At 34.9% G+C, this 15,081-nt stretch overlaps 1 protein-coding gene across 2 annotated transcripts; it reads right to left on the bottom strand.

Annotated features, from left to right (window-relative positions):
• Positions 1 to 1,208: 1,208 nt before the first annotated feature.
• LOC110426347 (Tetratricopeptide repeat (TPR)-like superfamily protein) lies at positions 1,209 to 6,531 on the bottom strand. Of its 2 annotated transcripts, none has more exons than XM_021441561.1 (5): positions 6,415 to 6,531; positions 5,519 to 5,716; positions 3,634 to 5,427; positions 2,661 to 2,808; positions 1,209 to 1,479 (listed from the first exon to the last, which is right to left on the bottom strand). In XM_021441561.1, exon 3 carries the CDS (start codon positions 5,329 to 5,331, stop codon positions 3,793 to 3,795), a length of 1,539 nt encoding a protein of 512 aa, XP_021297236.1. In that variant the 5' UTR covers positions 5,332 to 5,427; positions 5,519 to 5,716; positions 6,415 to 6,531; the 3' UTR covers positions 1,209 to 1,479; positions 2,661 to 2,808; positions 3,634 to 3,792. The 2 variants fall into 2 exon arrangements, with proteins under 2 accessions (XP_021297236.1, XP_021297237.1); XM_021441562.1 differs by having other exon boundaries at positions 5,519 to 5,601; positions 6,415 to 6,479.
• Between the last annotated feature and the right edge of the window lie 8,550 nt (positions 6,532 to 15,081).

Raw genomic sequence — 15,081 nt, 5'->3', positions numbered from 1 at the left:
AATTTATTAGGTCTTGCACTTGTTTTTGTAATTAACTAGTCAAATATTGTTATTTTAAAATAAAAAATGTCGAGTGATTTATTAGTCTTTTGATATTTTGTTCGATGCTAAAAATAAATAATGTTAGTGGTGTGATTACAGGAGATATTGAGCAAAAATTGACTAAGTTCAATTCATTTAGGTAGTTTTTGAGATATGTGAATATTTTGCTCATGTACATATATTTGAAAACCATGAAACAATATTTTTGTCTACTAATCAGGAGGTGAACCGTTAGTTCCTCATATAAATGAATTCTTTTTATATTTAGATTTTTTTAATTAAACAATGTAATTAATTTATCACGTCAATGTTGTCTATCATGTCAAAACCAAGTCAACAAGACATTAACACCACTAAATTGCATAAAAATCTCAAAATAAAGAGATTAAATTAACAAATTTTGAAAGAAAAAAACCTATATTAACAAAAATATTGTAATACAAAGTCGTATGAGATATTTTGACTTCTTCTTTTTAGAGTCTATTCTAAGTTACACAAATAAAAAAAATTCATGATAAAATTTAAATATATCATCGAAATTACCTATATTCATATAATTAGATATTATTGTGATTACTTCATTCAATTTTCTTTTGGAACTATATTCTTAGTTATTTTTTACCAACTCGATGTAGAACAATTTAGTTACCAACTTTTTATGAATTTCAAAAGGAAAACATTGCAAGAATTAGCGACGAAAAATGATTGAGAAAGAAATTAAGAGTAAGTATTATAGTTTATATTACTTTAAAAAAAATAAAGACTACATAGATTACGATAGATAAGAATCAAACTCAAATTCAACTCAAAGAAAAACTTTTGTTTTTTTTCATTTTAATCAATCAAACTTATATCTCTATCTTCTTGTTTAACAATGACATGATACCTTAAAATGTTTCTAAATTAATCATTACATTTAATCAAACTCTTATGATTAATGATCAAAATGCCATCTCTCATCATATACGTGACGTTAATATGACATGATGATATGTCATACTCAATAATAACATGACATCTAATGTAACATGATGACAACTATATAATATTTTCACTTTCCACATGACTATCATGTCAATACCACATGAGTATAAAATGATAAATAATATTTTAATAAATGACAATTAATCAATCGTTAGTTATAAAGACTTAATTGACTCAAAATAAACACAATAGAATAATTAAAACTTATTTGAACTTTTTTGAAGAATTCATAGACATTTTTAAGAATTAAGCCTTTAAAAATCGTTGAAATTATTATATTTAGTGCTTATTAGAGCATCGTGTAGAATAAAAACTTGACCACCTTCAAATATGGTAATAGTGTGCTTTCCCCATTTCTCAAGTATTTCAAGTTTTCAATCAGAGCCTTTTCTTCATTTTCTTGTTGATATGACTCCTCTATCAGCTGGACATAGTCATAAGAACCTGCAACGACTATAAGTAGGACATAGAGCACCAACATATAAAAATGAGATTGGTTGGGACCCATCAATCTAATGTGGCAAAATATGCTACAACATTAAACAATTACTCTACCATGCATGTCACACCACAACAAATTCTGTAAATTATAAACTTTTCTCTCTTCCTACTGTCTACATACCTACTTGCATCATCCTTAGTCTATTCTTCCAATGCTTGTTCCTATGATCGGTCATTTAACTTGTTATTATAAGCACAAATTGGAAACAGAAATAACAATTACGATCATAATAATGACTAGCCTGGTTAGAACTTACGACTATAACTTAAAAGGTCTGAGGTTTAAAATACTTGGAAGGGAGTGGTCGATTTATAGGACATGAGAAGGCTACCTCTCATTGTGTTGTCCAGGATCACAATACCAAAACAAAACGTGAGAGAAAAAAAGGCAAAGTATTGTATAAGATTGAGAAAATTTTCAAAGGAGAAATGTAAGATATTGAGGTCATAATACTCTATAAAGCATGAAAATTCATTGTAAGCCATCAAAGCACATTACTCCTTTACTTAAATACATGTCACAAACTAATAGCAAACAAGAAACAAGGGTGATAAGTGATAATTGCATACAACTCCATCATCAGTCTCTACTAATTATTACATTTACATGAACCTAAACATTTGACTTAACAGTAAGGTGCATGTATCCTCTACTTAAAGAATCGGATTCAAATCCACCCTCCCAAAAAATGAGAAAGAAATGGTCATGCTCAAAACTAAGGAATGGAGTGTAGCAATGTGATAGAGATTAGTTAAAGGAGAAAGACACGAAGCACACACAAATTGATTGCAATTTTCTCATTATTCACCTAACTAAAGAACATCAAGTTAATCATCTAGACCATTCATTAAATACCAATCCTAGTTTTTCTTCACAAATTTGAGGAGCTTTATGTCAAATTTAAGCAAGAAATTTTGAATTATTCATCCATGTTTCTTAGGAGATTTCACAAGGGTATAATAAATTAAATGGTTCTTGAATATTAATCATACATGATTTAGTTATTTGAATATAGTTCCAATGCAAGAAAAGGTCTAGTCATTGGCGAAATCAAATATCTCTCAACGTATTAAATCTATCTTATACAGTCAAACTTTTAGTCCTACAAAAAAAGAAACTATTCAACAAGTACCTTCAAAGTCCTTCAAATGTTGCCTCAGCAAGCTTTGCATGATTGCATCCTCCCCTTTCAGAATAACCTTCTTTCTTGCTCTTTGATTGCCATCCTTTCAGGACCAACCATTGCATGACAAACTCCTTGGCTTCCCTCACTCTAATTGCTGCACCAGTTACAATATCAACAATTACACCAATTTCCCATCCCAAAACAAATAAGTTAAGAAAATCACAAAGAGATTAATTACGAAAGCTCAGCAGATATGGAAAAAGGAAGTGTAAAGCAGCACCAATTTTACAAATAAATTAGCATTTGTGGGAGAAACACCAACTAGCGAGAATGGAACCCAGGATACAGTGACTTTACTTACTGCCAGAGGCAAAAACAGAAGAGAATAAAGAGAGGACTATGGTTTAGGGAGAAGGCTAATAGATAACAGTCTTGGTGACAAAGCTAATAGAGGCTTCAATCTCGACAGTACAGCATTCTTCTGTTAGTACTGGTGGAAATTTGAGAGAGTTTGCAGCAGGGAAGGGCTAAGCAGGGGAAGGAAAAACAATTAGTCATATGAATATGTAAAATCAATGACGCCTAAGGGTAAAAGTAGAACTCCATAAATAAGAAAGAGAAACTGAATTGCTGTAGCAGGTCTGCAGCTCCTTTTAGGATATGTTGCAGAAATTAAAAAAAAAAACACAAAAACCCTCCACTCTACTGAATTCATTTATGCATCCCAAAAATAAAAATTACCCTTAAATAAGGCTAATGGCCAGAAGGAACTCACTATTAATCATGATTAAAGCAGACAGGGTGAAAAATATCTTCTTAGAGGGTAAAAAAAAAAGAAGAGGGTTGTGAATAGTTATTTAAAAATTAAATCATAGCAGACATTTATCTTCTAATTTCCTTAAAATCCATCCATCGATATATTTTTTGAAAATTAAATCAATAACCAATAAACGACAGTAACTTCTGTCAGTGCACTTACCATCTTTGAACCATCATTGAAGAAACAAATTATATCATCAAATTCAGTGAGCTGTCACAGTGCAGCTAAGAAATAATGGGGAAAAACCGTTCAGAACCAATTCGGATAAAATGAATCCAGCTTCTATATATTTTGCAAGAAACAATGTTACTTCAAAACTCAGCATGTGGAACCAATAGCTTGCCCTCTAGATGAAGGCAAAACAGATTGCAGTTTCATCATCATCCTGTCGAGGTCCATCAACTTGTCCATCTCATCATACTGCTTTAAAAATCTTTGCATCATACGATATACTGATTCACTCATATGCCTTCCTCTCTCCAACATTTGCTTGCAGCATTCAAATGCTTCAGGCAACCGTCCTCGGGAGCACAATCCTGTTACTAAAAGATCCAATGCATGACTATGAGGACAACACCCTTTCTCTACTAGATAATCCCACAAATTTAAACCCAAATCTAGATTCTGATTTTCACAAAAATATTTCATTAGCATCACCACTGTTCGGGCCTTAGGAATGAAATTTCTCTCAGTCATTTTATAGTAAAGCTCACAAACTCCCTCAATACCACTCAACTTCATCATTCCTAAAAACATTGTATGATATGTCAAATTGTCATGCTCAATCTGCTTCCTCTCCATCTCATCCATCAACTCAATCGCAGATTTTATATCTCTGGACCTAATAAGAGAACTGATCAGAGCATTATAAGCTCCAACATCTGGTTGTAAATTCCTTTTGGGAATTTCATCAAACAACTGCTTTGCCTTCGGCATATTTCGAGCAACTCCAGCGCCATGAATCAAAGTAGTGATTGTTTCAAGTGTGGGCAAGCAGTGAACCTGTTCCATTTCTTCAAGAAGTCGCAGACCATCCCCCAAACATCCCTTTTTACAGTAAGCATCAATCCGAATGTTATATGTCATACTGTTAGGCTTGAAACCTCTTCGAACCATGTCATGGAAAAAAAGTTCCATTGCAGCAACATTGCCTGATTCCTTGAATCCCAAAAGCAGAATATTCATGGTCTTGGTATCAGGAGAAAATCGAGAATGCATCTTCTGGAATACTGATCTGGCTTCCTTCATCTCCCTCTGTGAGCAAAAAGCTCGAAGGAGGACATTGAACTCATCAGTACTAAAATTCCTCCCAACAAAAACATCAGTCTCCATCGTTTTGAATGCTTTAAGGGTATCTTCATAGGATTGGAACTTTGCAATTTTTGCTAACATGATGCTCATTGATTTAAGGGTAAGCAAGTAAGGGCGTGTGTGTCCCATTTCTACCATCAATTCCCAAGCTTTATCAAAATAGCGCATGCGTGTGAGGATGTGGAGCGTCTTTTCAAAAGCGTCCACACTTGGAGTAAGCTGAGAATAGTCGACGCAATACTTGAAGAACTCCAAGGCTTTCAGACCATTTGAGTGTGTTGCAAAGAGTCGACCAAGAACATTCTCCACAAAAGACACAGAGAGGGCAATGGGTGGGATCAGCTGGAAAAGGGTAGGTTGAAGTGGTTCATCAGGAAATGGATGGTCATTGATGATTCTGGTGATTCTTTCAATTTCAGTTTTTATTTCAGAGGATAGAGGTGATGAGCTGGATGATTTAGAAGCAACAGAGAGAAAAAGAGAGAGATTGGTTTTTGGAATTTGAATAAGTTGACTAGATCCCTTCATTTTCAATAATAAAAGCATTTTCTCCCCTTCTAAATTAGTTACGGTTGCAATTGTGAACCAGTTTAAACCTTCTCGCTTTGGGCCACAATGGTCACTCTTTTGAACTATAATACCCTGCATAAACAAAGCCTATCAGGGTTAAAAACAAGATATTTTAATTCAAATGACAATTAAACTAACTCGACCAAGCTCATATTGAAATCACCTTATGAGACCCCAGCAGCCTACTGTATTCCAATGTCACCAACTGATTTGAAGCTTGTGGCTAATTTCAACCTGAGTCCTGACCTTTAAGTAAAAAGAAGTCTGAATAGTAGGAATCTCATGTTTTACAAGTGACTAGGGGCTTTACTACTAGGAAACACCTAATCTTGGTAGCCAGAAGCCTTATTCACTGGGATTACTAGTGCCATAAAACAGATTGAATTATAAGTAAAAGAAAATACTATATAATTTGAATTGCAGCAGAATATACAATCAACCAGTTCACAAGTTGTCTAATGAGTAAAGTAATAAGCACACTACTAGGAATGACATAACTCAGTGTGACCAATAACCCATTTGTATCATGACTTAAATCCAAAAGAAACAGCGCAGAGACTTGCACACTACTAATAATCAAGTAAATAAAGGTTGGGTTTGGATGATTAAAAATTCAAAGGATTTTACAAAATGCTGCATCTAAAAATCCAATGGTTGGATAACTTTTTTCTTTCAATTTCTTAATTCAGAACTCACTTCCAAACGCATGTTCAAAAAACTCAGCACCTATTGTCCACTAGCTAATAAATAAACCAAAAATGAAAGATAAAATTAAAAGAAAAATCGAATTAAAGGGATCAGAAAACCCAGAAAGCTGGAAACAACTTTGGGCTTTTGTTCTCCTGACTGTTGAAAACACCCATATTTTTGTGCGAAGAAAAAGGAAACGATAGAGAGAGGACAAATAGCTCCAGAATATTAAAGGAAAGAAGAAAAAATGAGACCCGCCATCACAAACCAATGAATAAAGCCATTGAACATCATCATGATCCAAGGCAATGGAATTACATTAGAAAAACCCAAAAGAAAGCAGTAAGCACTAAAAAAGAGGATTCATACCTGGCAAGCAAAGCAAATATTAAGCGCAACTGATACAAAAATATGGGTTGTCTTGCTGTTCTTAAAGTGGAACCATGAAAGGACAGAAATACAGAAGCAGCAGCAGCAGTACACGAGTGCACAAGTGTCCAGACTCGGCCCAACCCAGTTTACACCTTTAAAATCTTAAGTTTGATCTGGGCCAACCAATTTAAATTATCTAATTTTTTAAATATTACAAGTATTTTTATATTAGTATTTTAATTAATTAAATATATTGTTCAATTAGAATTAAAAAAATATTTATTAATAGAATAATATCTCAGAACAAGTCGACCTTGAGCCTAAAAGCACCTCTATGCCAAGTCCGACCTGAATCAGGTACCAACGAGTCATTATTTCGATGACAAATGGCCATGGTGCCTTTATATATATTAGATTTGACTGTATCCCATTTTTATGTTATATTTAGAATAAATCAACCCACAGCTTACCCTGCAGTTCAAGTTGCAAAAGATTTAACATATACCTAAATCACTATTTTTTTTTCAAATTAAACCGCTTAATGTATCAATTATTCGAAACTAACTTCTTATTGTTAAAAGGATTTGTTTATACATTCACAAAGTTTATACATTTTTTTCAATAGTAAATAAAATTTTAAACTTTAATTTTACAAGAATTATTCTAAGATATCAAAGAAACCCCTTTTTAAATTTAATATTACTTTTTTTGAAAACCTTTGTTGAACACTCAACTCGCATCCAAACTAATCTTAAGCTTAATATGAAAAAAAAAAATTAATGAGTTACAAAACTTAGTAAACAGATTAACCGTAGTTAAGGAAATGACACCTAAATACCACGAGTAAGAGCAAAACGCACCAAATTTAAGCATTTTCAAGTATTCTAGAACATCGTATTTTAAAGGTTCCAAATAACTCTTATGGAATGGTTCAAAGAAGCATATAAAATAGAGCTCTTAATTCAGAAAATCAAAGCTTTAAAACAGATATAAGATGCAAAATACAAACTTATTTCAAATATCAACAATATTTAGAACAAATACTAATATACTTCCTATTCTTAAAAGTTCAAAAATAGATCTCAAATAGAAATATATTATTATATAAATAAATCTTACCATAACAGTATTCATACGAGATTCTTGAATTCAAATAGAGTCATTTCAAAATATTTGACATAAACAAAAATCATTTTACATTCAAATGTTTACACCACTCCTCAACATCATACAATGAAATTTAGATTCTCGTTAGTACATTTAAACGAGTTAAACTCTCATAAAAGTCACTACCAACTGACCAGAGATCCATATGTCATATACCCCATTCGTGCATTGAATGGGTCCAAACTCCTACCTATGAATCGAACAAGTCAAATTTTCATTGGTCGAATTCGAAAAGTACATGAAATATAGGATTCACTAATATTTCAAAAAAGTCAAAAGTCATACTTTCATATTTGTTAACCTTATGTGTGAAAATTTTTTTGATCTTTCAATGGCATTTTTTTTTTCAGAGGGCAACAAATCAAAAAACAAAGAAAAAAAATAAAAAATGATAATAAAAAGATTTTTTTTGCATAAGAAAGGAATACCATGCATAAGACAGTGCATTACTCTCAACTAACTTTCTTTAATTTTCTTTTTATTCAATTTTATTAGCAATGCATGAGAACTTCTTTCATCAAGAATTTTTATGTATAGGGCAAAATATAGATGATTGATTTTGAATATTCTTTTTTGAAAATCAAGAGTAAGCTTCCATAAATCAATGGGGAATTAAAGGATTCCCCAAAAAAGAACAAAAGTAACTCCAGAAGGCTGGAGAAGAATGATATGCCCTTAAACAAAGAGTAGTATATCTTCCAAAAACACCATGAAGGCAACAGAAAAGGCCCCTTAAGGCATCAAAGTAAAAAAGAAGACCTGGGATAACACCTTTACAAACGGCACACAAAATGATCCCGGCAAGCAAAAACAAAAGACAAGTTTATGACTATACAAACAAAAAAGTCCAAAGGAGTTAACCACCAGCCAAAAAGGTACACAACAAACAAAAAAGGGTCATAGTCCACTTGAGGCGGCGATAGGAACCAGCGATACATAACCATTCAGAAAAATCAAACACTCCAAGTAAAAGTCATAGGAGCTAACAGAACCAACATTCGAGAGATAAAAACAGACGCATAAAGAAAAGGGGAAAGGACTTCTTTACTCAAAAACATGAAAGATATCATGTGAAAGATGCACCCCATCCTTTGCAAGCCTATCAGCTTTTTGGTTGGCCTCTCTCTTAGCGTGCTTAATACTCCAATTGCTAATAATCTCTTTAAATCTCTCAATCTGCAAAGTCCACTTCCTAAATCTCCAGGATGCTAAAGCAGGGCTTTTATCCATTTAACCACATTGCATGAGTCTCTTTAAATCAATAAGTTGTAATCCTCTTTCCATGTAGATGCAGCAAAGATGGCAAAAGCTTCCCTTACAACTCTATATTCTCCAAGGTTGAAGTCAGCTTCAACAATGTGTTTGGAAAAATAATTTTGGTCTCCCCATTGCTATTTTGCAACAAGCCACCTATACCAGTAGGTCCGAGACACCATTGAGCTGCTCCGTCAATATTAAACTTCAGTGACCTCTCATCAGAGGTAGTTCACAAGATGTTTTTAATAACCTTCTTATTCTTCCTAGTTACGCCACGAGCTAGCGGTTCCCTAAAAATGTCCAGAATAGAAAAGTAATCACTTGGCCATTTGACATTAGACTAAGAAGTAACTCTCACTTTAACTAAGTCTAGACATTCATTAACATTCCATTCCTTACCAGTGAAGATGACTTCATTTATGCATTTCCAAATAGACCAAACTATAGCAAAAAATGCTATTTTCCAAATTCTATCGTCAATATTACCCTAATTACAACTATTCCTAACTTCGAAAAAGGTTTTAATTTCAATAGGGATGACCCATTTGCTGCCGCACAACTTCCACCAACTAGCCTAAACTCTCCACGTTTCTTTGCATTCAATAAATAGGTGACAACAAGTTTCTCTATTAAGATTACAAAGAACACAAAGCAGGGGGTTATTTTGTAACATACCTCTTTTTGCCAGCTTGTCTTTGACTGTAATCTTACCATGCATTAATTGCCAAATGAATGCTTCCACTTTAAAAGGCACTAATCCGGTCTAGACATATTTCCATATCTTTTCGATTTTATCCTTGGGAGCCATGATTTGTTTGGAAAACGATTTGACAGTGTACACACCATTGACTTTATATTTCCAAATTAATTCATCCTTAATCACTTTAGTCAGTTGGTAATCCTTGAGAGCAGACCCCAATTTCTCCCATTGCTCATTTTCCTAGTTGAAAAGCCGTTTTCGCAACTTAACATTCTAAACCCAAGAGTCTTCCTCCCATTGTCCGAAATCAACAACCTTGCCATTTTTATTAACAACCAGTGCGAAGATTCTCGGGAAAGCTTGACTCAAAATGATCCAGTCAATCCATTTGTCACTCTAAAAAAGTAGATTATCGCCTTTACCCATTGCAAAACCAAAGTTAAGAACAACCTGTAGGTAAAATTTGTTAGAAAGGGAAAAGGGGTTAATAATGTGCCTCCATAGGGTGGAAACTCTCCTGTTTGCACTCGTGTTTGGCAAAAGGATGGAAGGGTCACTGTCGGCTTTATCAACTATCACCTGTCTCCAAAGACTATCAGTCTCTTTCCCATACCTCCAAATTCACTTGTTAAGCAAAGCACAATTTTTCACATCAATGTCCGTAATACCAATACCCACACAATCCTTGTAGTTATAGACCTTGTCCCATTTGATAAGATGAATTTTTCATTTTTGGTCATCCCCTCCCCACAAGAATCTACGTTGTAATTTTTCAAGCTCATTTTTTACCTTCTGAGGAACTTGAAATAGGGACATAAAGAACGCTATCAAGTTAGTCAAGATAGAGTTGAGTAAGGTGATCTTGCATCCTAATGATAACATTTTAGTCTTCCAACCAGCAAGCTTTCTTCCCACTTTATCCAAGATTGGATCCTGAAATCTAGTTGAGTTGTGTTTGGCACCGAAGGGGAACCCAAGATGCGTGGTGGGTAAATGTCCTACTTTACACATGATGTTCGTGGCCCATCTTCCCACCAACCTTTGATCAATCCCAATCCCAATAAGATGGCTCTTTGTGAAGTTGACTTTGAGATCTGAAACACTTTAGTAGCATTTAAAGATCTTTTTGAGAATTAAAAGACTTTCAAGATCTGCACCACAAAATAGGATTGTGTCATCTACATATTACAGATGTGTAAGAGACAAACCATTTTTCCCAATCATAACTCCTTTGCAAATCTCGATACTCTTCGCTTTACATAACATGGCACTATAGGCTTCACCCGCTATGTTAAACAAGAGAGGGGACATCTTTGCCCAAGGCCCCTTTCCATAACGAATTGTCTCGATGGTGAACCATTGACTAGAATAGAAATTTTGGTAGTGGAAATACATTCCTTAATCCAGCATCTCCATTTCACTCCAAACCTCATATATCCTAGCACATGATCGAGAAAGTTTCAACTGATGCTATCAAAGGCTTTTTCAAAGTCAAGTTTAAGAACCATACCTTCGAAAACATCCTTTTTCAACCAATAGACAACTTCGTTAACTATGAGCGTGCAGTCCAGCTATTGCCTTCCTTTGATGAAGGTAAATTCATTAATCCCAATCCCTTCACCTATGACAAGTTTTAGTCTGTTGGCAAGAGTTTTTGCTAAAGTCTTATACAAATTACTCACAAAACTAATAGGCGATATTTGTTTAGGCTAGTTGGATTCAGAACCTTGGGGATAAGGGCAATAAAAGAGGTGTTCACGTTATGCTCGAGTTTTCCATTGGAAAAGAACTCATCCATAAACCTCATAACATCACTTTTAATAATTGGCCACTACTTCTTGAAAAAATTCAAATTATATCTATCAAGCCCAGGAGCTTTGTTACCATCGCAACCTTGAATCATCTCCCAAATCTCATCCTCCTCAAACGGATGTTCCAAGAAACCAACAAATTCCTTAGACAATTTATTAAAATGGCAACCTAGATTAACAAGCTCAAGGACTTCATTCTCCTTGTATAAATCTTGAAAGTGTCTTACAACCTCCTCTTTAATACCCTTTAGGTTCACAATTACTCCCTTTGGGCCTTTGATACTGACTAGATGATTAATCCGACCTTTAGTAGCTGTTATAGCAGGAAAATATTTAGTGTTGCGAACCCCATCGCACACCCATTTGACTTTAGATTTTTGGATCCATTCTCTTTCTTCATTACAATATAGATTCCACAATTTAGCTTTTTTGTTGCATAGAATTCTTCTACCCTCCACATCATCACTTCTATCTTGGTAATCTGCTTATAGCCTTTTGATTTCTATTTCAAGACTTTGGATTTTCTGTTGAGTATTACCAAACACGTTGGTTTTTCAGTCTTTAATCACGAGTTTAAAATCTCTTAACTTTCTCCATAAGCTACCTCTATTTATAGTTGAACCACTGCTACTATCCTAGAAGTCTTTCACCAATTGTTGAAAACTATGCTCATCTAACTAATGATTAAACAGCTTAAAGGGGCGAGGGCCTCAGTTAACCCTATTAGATCTCAAAATCACCGGATTATGGTCAGATAAAGAATTTGGGACACATTCCTAAATTAGACCTTGCTCCAATTAAATCCAATCAAAGTCCAATAAAAACCTATCTAACCTACTAAAGATCCAACCATCTTTATAACCGTACCAGGTGAATTTATCTCCACTTAATGGAAGGTCAACCAGAGCCATCTCGTTTATAAAATCACTAAAGTCTGAAGTCAATCTACTTATATTACTCCTGCCGGTCCTCTCGTGCTCTTCTCTAACTATGCTGAAGTCACCCCCTATGGATTACCAAACTTCTCTCCCATTGGTAAACCTTAACAATTCTACCCATAACTTTTTTCTGAGCCCTTCATCGTTCGGTGCATAAATGCTAATGAACCCACAATCTCTATTCCTCTTCTTAACAGTACCAACCATCATGCTGTAATATCTCCCTTCAGAATAGTCCCTCAAATCAAAGAAATCATTCCTCCAAATGCTGATGAGTCCCCCTTATCTGCCTTCTGTAGCAACTAACTTATCGTTGATACTGGCATTGCCCCACAACTTCTCAAATAAACTTTTTTTAGCTTCTTGTAACTTGGATTCTTGGATGAAGAGCATGTTCGGATTATGCTTGCTAACCACCTTTCGCACTACCCTCTTCTTTTCACTTCTCCCTAACCCTTTAATGTTCCAAGAAATAATGATCATAAAAACTAACAACTCACAAATAATCAGAAAAATAGATCTTCAATCATGCCATGTTTTGCCCCTCCCTAGTAGCTTCCTCTTCAATTCTTAACATGAGTCTTATCACATCTTCCCTTTTCTTTTGAAAATTCATGCCCAATCTTCTGCTAACTTCCCATGTTAGGATTGCTTTGTTATTTTCTCTCCTTGGAGAATTAACAGACTTGCCTTCTGATAAGGTAGGAAAAAACGAAATGATGTTTGGCACTTTATCAAGATCTAGATCATCCTGTATCTCTTTCCTCATTTTTCTTTTTTGAGTAGAGTTAAAGGGTTTCAAAATTTTAAATTGGTTTTTCTCTTGATTTGAATATATCACTTTTCTAAGCTGGTCACTCCTTTTACTAGAACCTAAAAATAACTCTCTATGAGTGCCCTTACATAAGTCAAAAATTTTATTCTCTGACTCATCCAGGCCTACTAATACTCTATCATCATTAACTGAAGGAGATCCATCATACTGACTAGCAATCCACTCCAAACCTCTAATTTGGACTTCCCTAATGAATGAAGAGCTCAGAGTATCCCGACTTTCATTGCTGTATTCTTCCATGACATTTACCATATTCTTGGAAGTAGCTGGGATTCTCCTAATATCAATGTTATTGATCCCATTGCTGACGGTTTCCTTTGATTTACCAAAAAGAGATTGAAAACCCAACTTCTTTTTCGGCCCATTGTACAGCACCTTTTCTTCACTACAGCCCAAAATTTTGTTATCATCAACGACTTGGGCATTGTGCCTAAAAGACTGATTCGTTGCTCCTGTTTTATCCTTAAGGCCTTAAGCGAACTTGCTTGAGTTTAGCATAATTTGGGCCTCATCTGCAGAAGTCTTGTTACGGATATCAAGGCAAGAAAAGGATAGGTCCAAAAAGTCCTCATTTGAATTTGAAACACTTGCCTTTTTTCTCGTCTAAGGGTCTTCTAACTTTTTTTTCTGAAGTTTATGTCATCTTCCTATTAGGTTTATCTTTGGAATTCTGGCTTATACTACCTGACCTCCTTATAGACCATCTCTTTTTATGACTTGTGCTTCCTTCATTCAATGCTTTGTCTGAAAAATCATAGTTTTTTTCATAAAGCTAGCCCTCCCTCTCAAACGTTTCAGGTTTGTCTTGAATGTTCTCCTGCTAGCACATCCTTGTGCCTTTTGAAGAGCCTCCATAATCCTCGCTTTTCAATGAACTCCCATTTACCACATCAGCAGTCTTTAACAATGGTTCATAGCACCTAATATCAGAAATGGAGGACCTGACATAAAAATCACAACCATTAACCGAGATGCGAATGGAAGCTTTGATGAACCTTAGAGATTTAACCTCCACTAAGATCATAGCAAAGTCAAGTCTCTATTTTTCCTCGGTATCTCGAGCAATCTTAATGAATTTGCTCCATGTATTGGCAATGGCCTTGAAACTATCAATATGCCAAATATGAAGGGGGATTTCCTCCACCTTGACCCAAACCTAGAAACTCCTATCTTCAGACCCCACACAATAGGGAGAAAGATGGCAAAACCAGGTTTCAAACAAATCCTATCATTTTTCAAGATAAGCATTCATCTCACCCTTATCATAAAAAGTAACGAGCACATAATGACCACCGACCGGTCTGACGTGAGCTGAAATACCTTCCCTAAATAAGGAGTTTTGAACCAATATGTAGGAAATAGTACTGCATAGCTATCCCAATGCACTTCTACCCTACCATTCCAAGTCCTTTTATTCGATAATAATCCTTTGTGGCTCTTTTTCTTGGGCGTTAGGAACCTATTTGTCATCTTTGATTTCTAGAGCATTGACTTGCGGTCTTACTGCTACTTCTCTGTACTTGCTTGTCTTTAGGTTGTTAGATAGAAGTGTCTTCTTGTAAGTTCTATTCCCAACATCCCCAAATGTGTTGTTTCTAAACACTTCTTGTTTTCTGCCAATTATCTCTCCAAACCCCACTGGTTTAAAAGCCTTAGTAACTCTAATGATCCTTCCATTTAGTCGTCTACCATGACCCTAGTGAATGGCTTTAGCAGCCTCAGCAGCTTCCCTAAAATGAACAAATGTATATCTGGACGCAAGTGGTCTTCTCAACCTGGGAATATAAACATCTACCACTAAGCCATAAGCGTCAAAAGTTTCCTTTAGTAACCTCTAATCCACAGTACGATCCAAGTTTCCAACGAAAATGGAGAATAAAGATCTCCTCCACTTGGCCACCCCCCATGGATCCCACTTTTTGCCGCCTTCAGCTCTCTTTCCATTTTGCCAAATCT

The sequence above is a fragment of the Theobroma umbraticum genome, unplaced genomic scaffold (assembly GCF_002168275.2).
Source record: "Theobroma umbraticum cultivar Fairchild unplaced genomic scaffold, ASM216827v3 scaffold_55.0, whole genome shotgun sequence".
Taxonomy (NCBI): domain Eukaryota; kingdom Viridiplantae; phylum Streptophyta; class Magnoliopsida; order Malvales; family Malvaceae; genus Theobroma; species Theobroma umbraticum.
The sequence above is the reverse complement of the archived record's forward strand: the minus strand, read 5'-3'. Positions and strand labels throughout refer to the sequence as shown.

What these genes read in the sequence shown, in the direction of transcription:
- LOC110426347 (XM_021441561.1), bottom strand. Translation starts at nt 5,331, where the DNA reads ATGCTTTTATTATTGAAAATGAAGGGATCTAGTCAACTTATTCAAATT.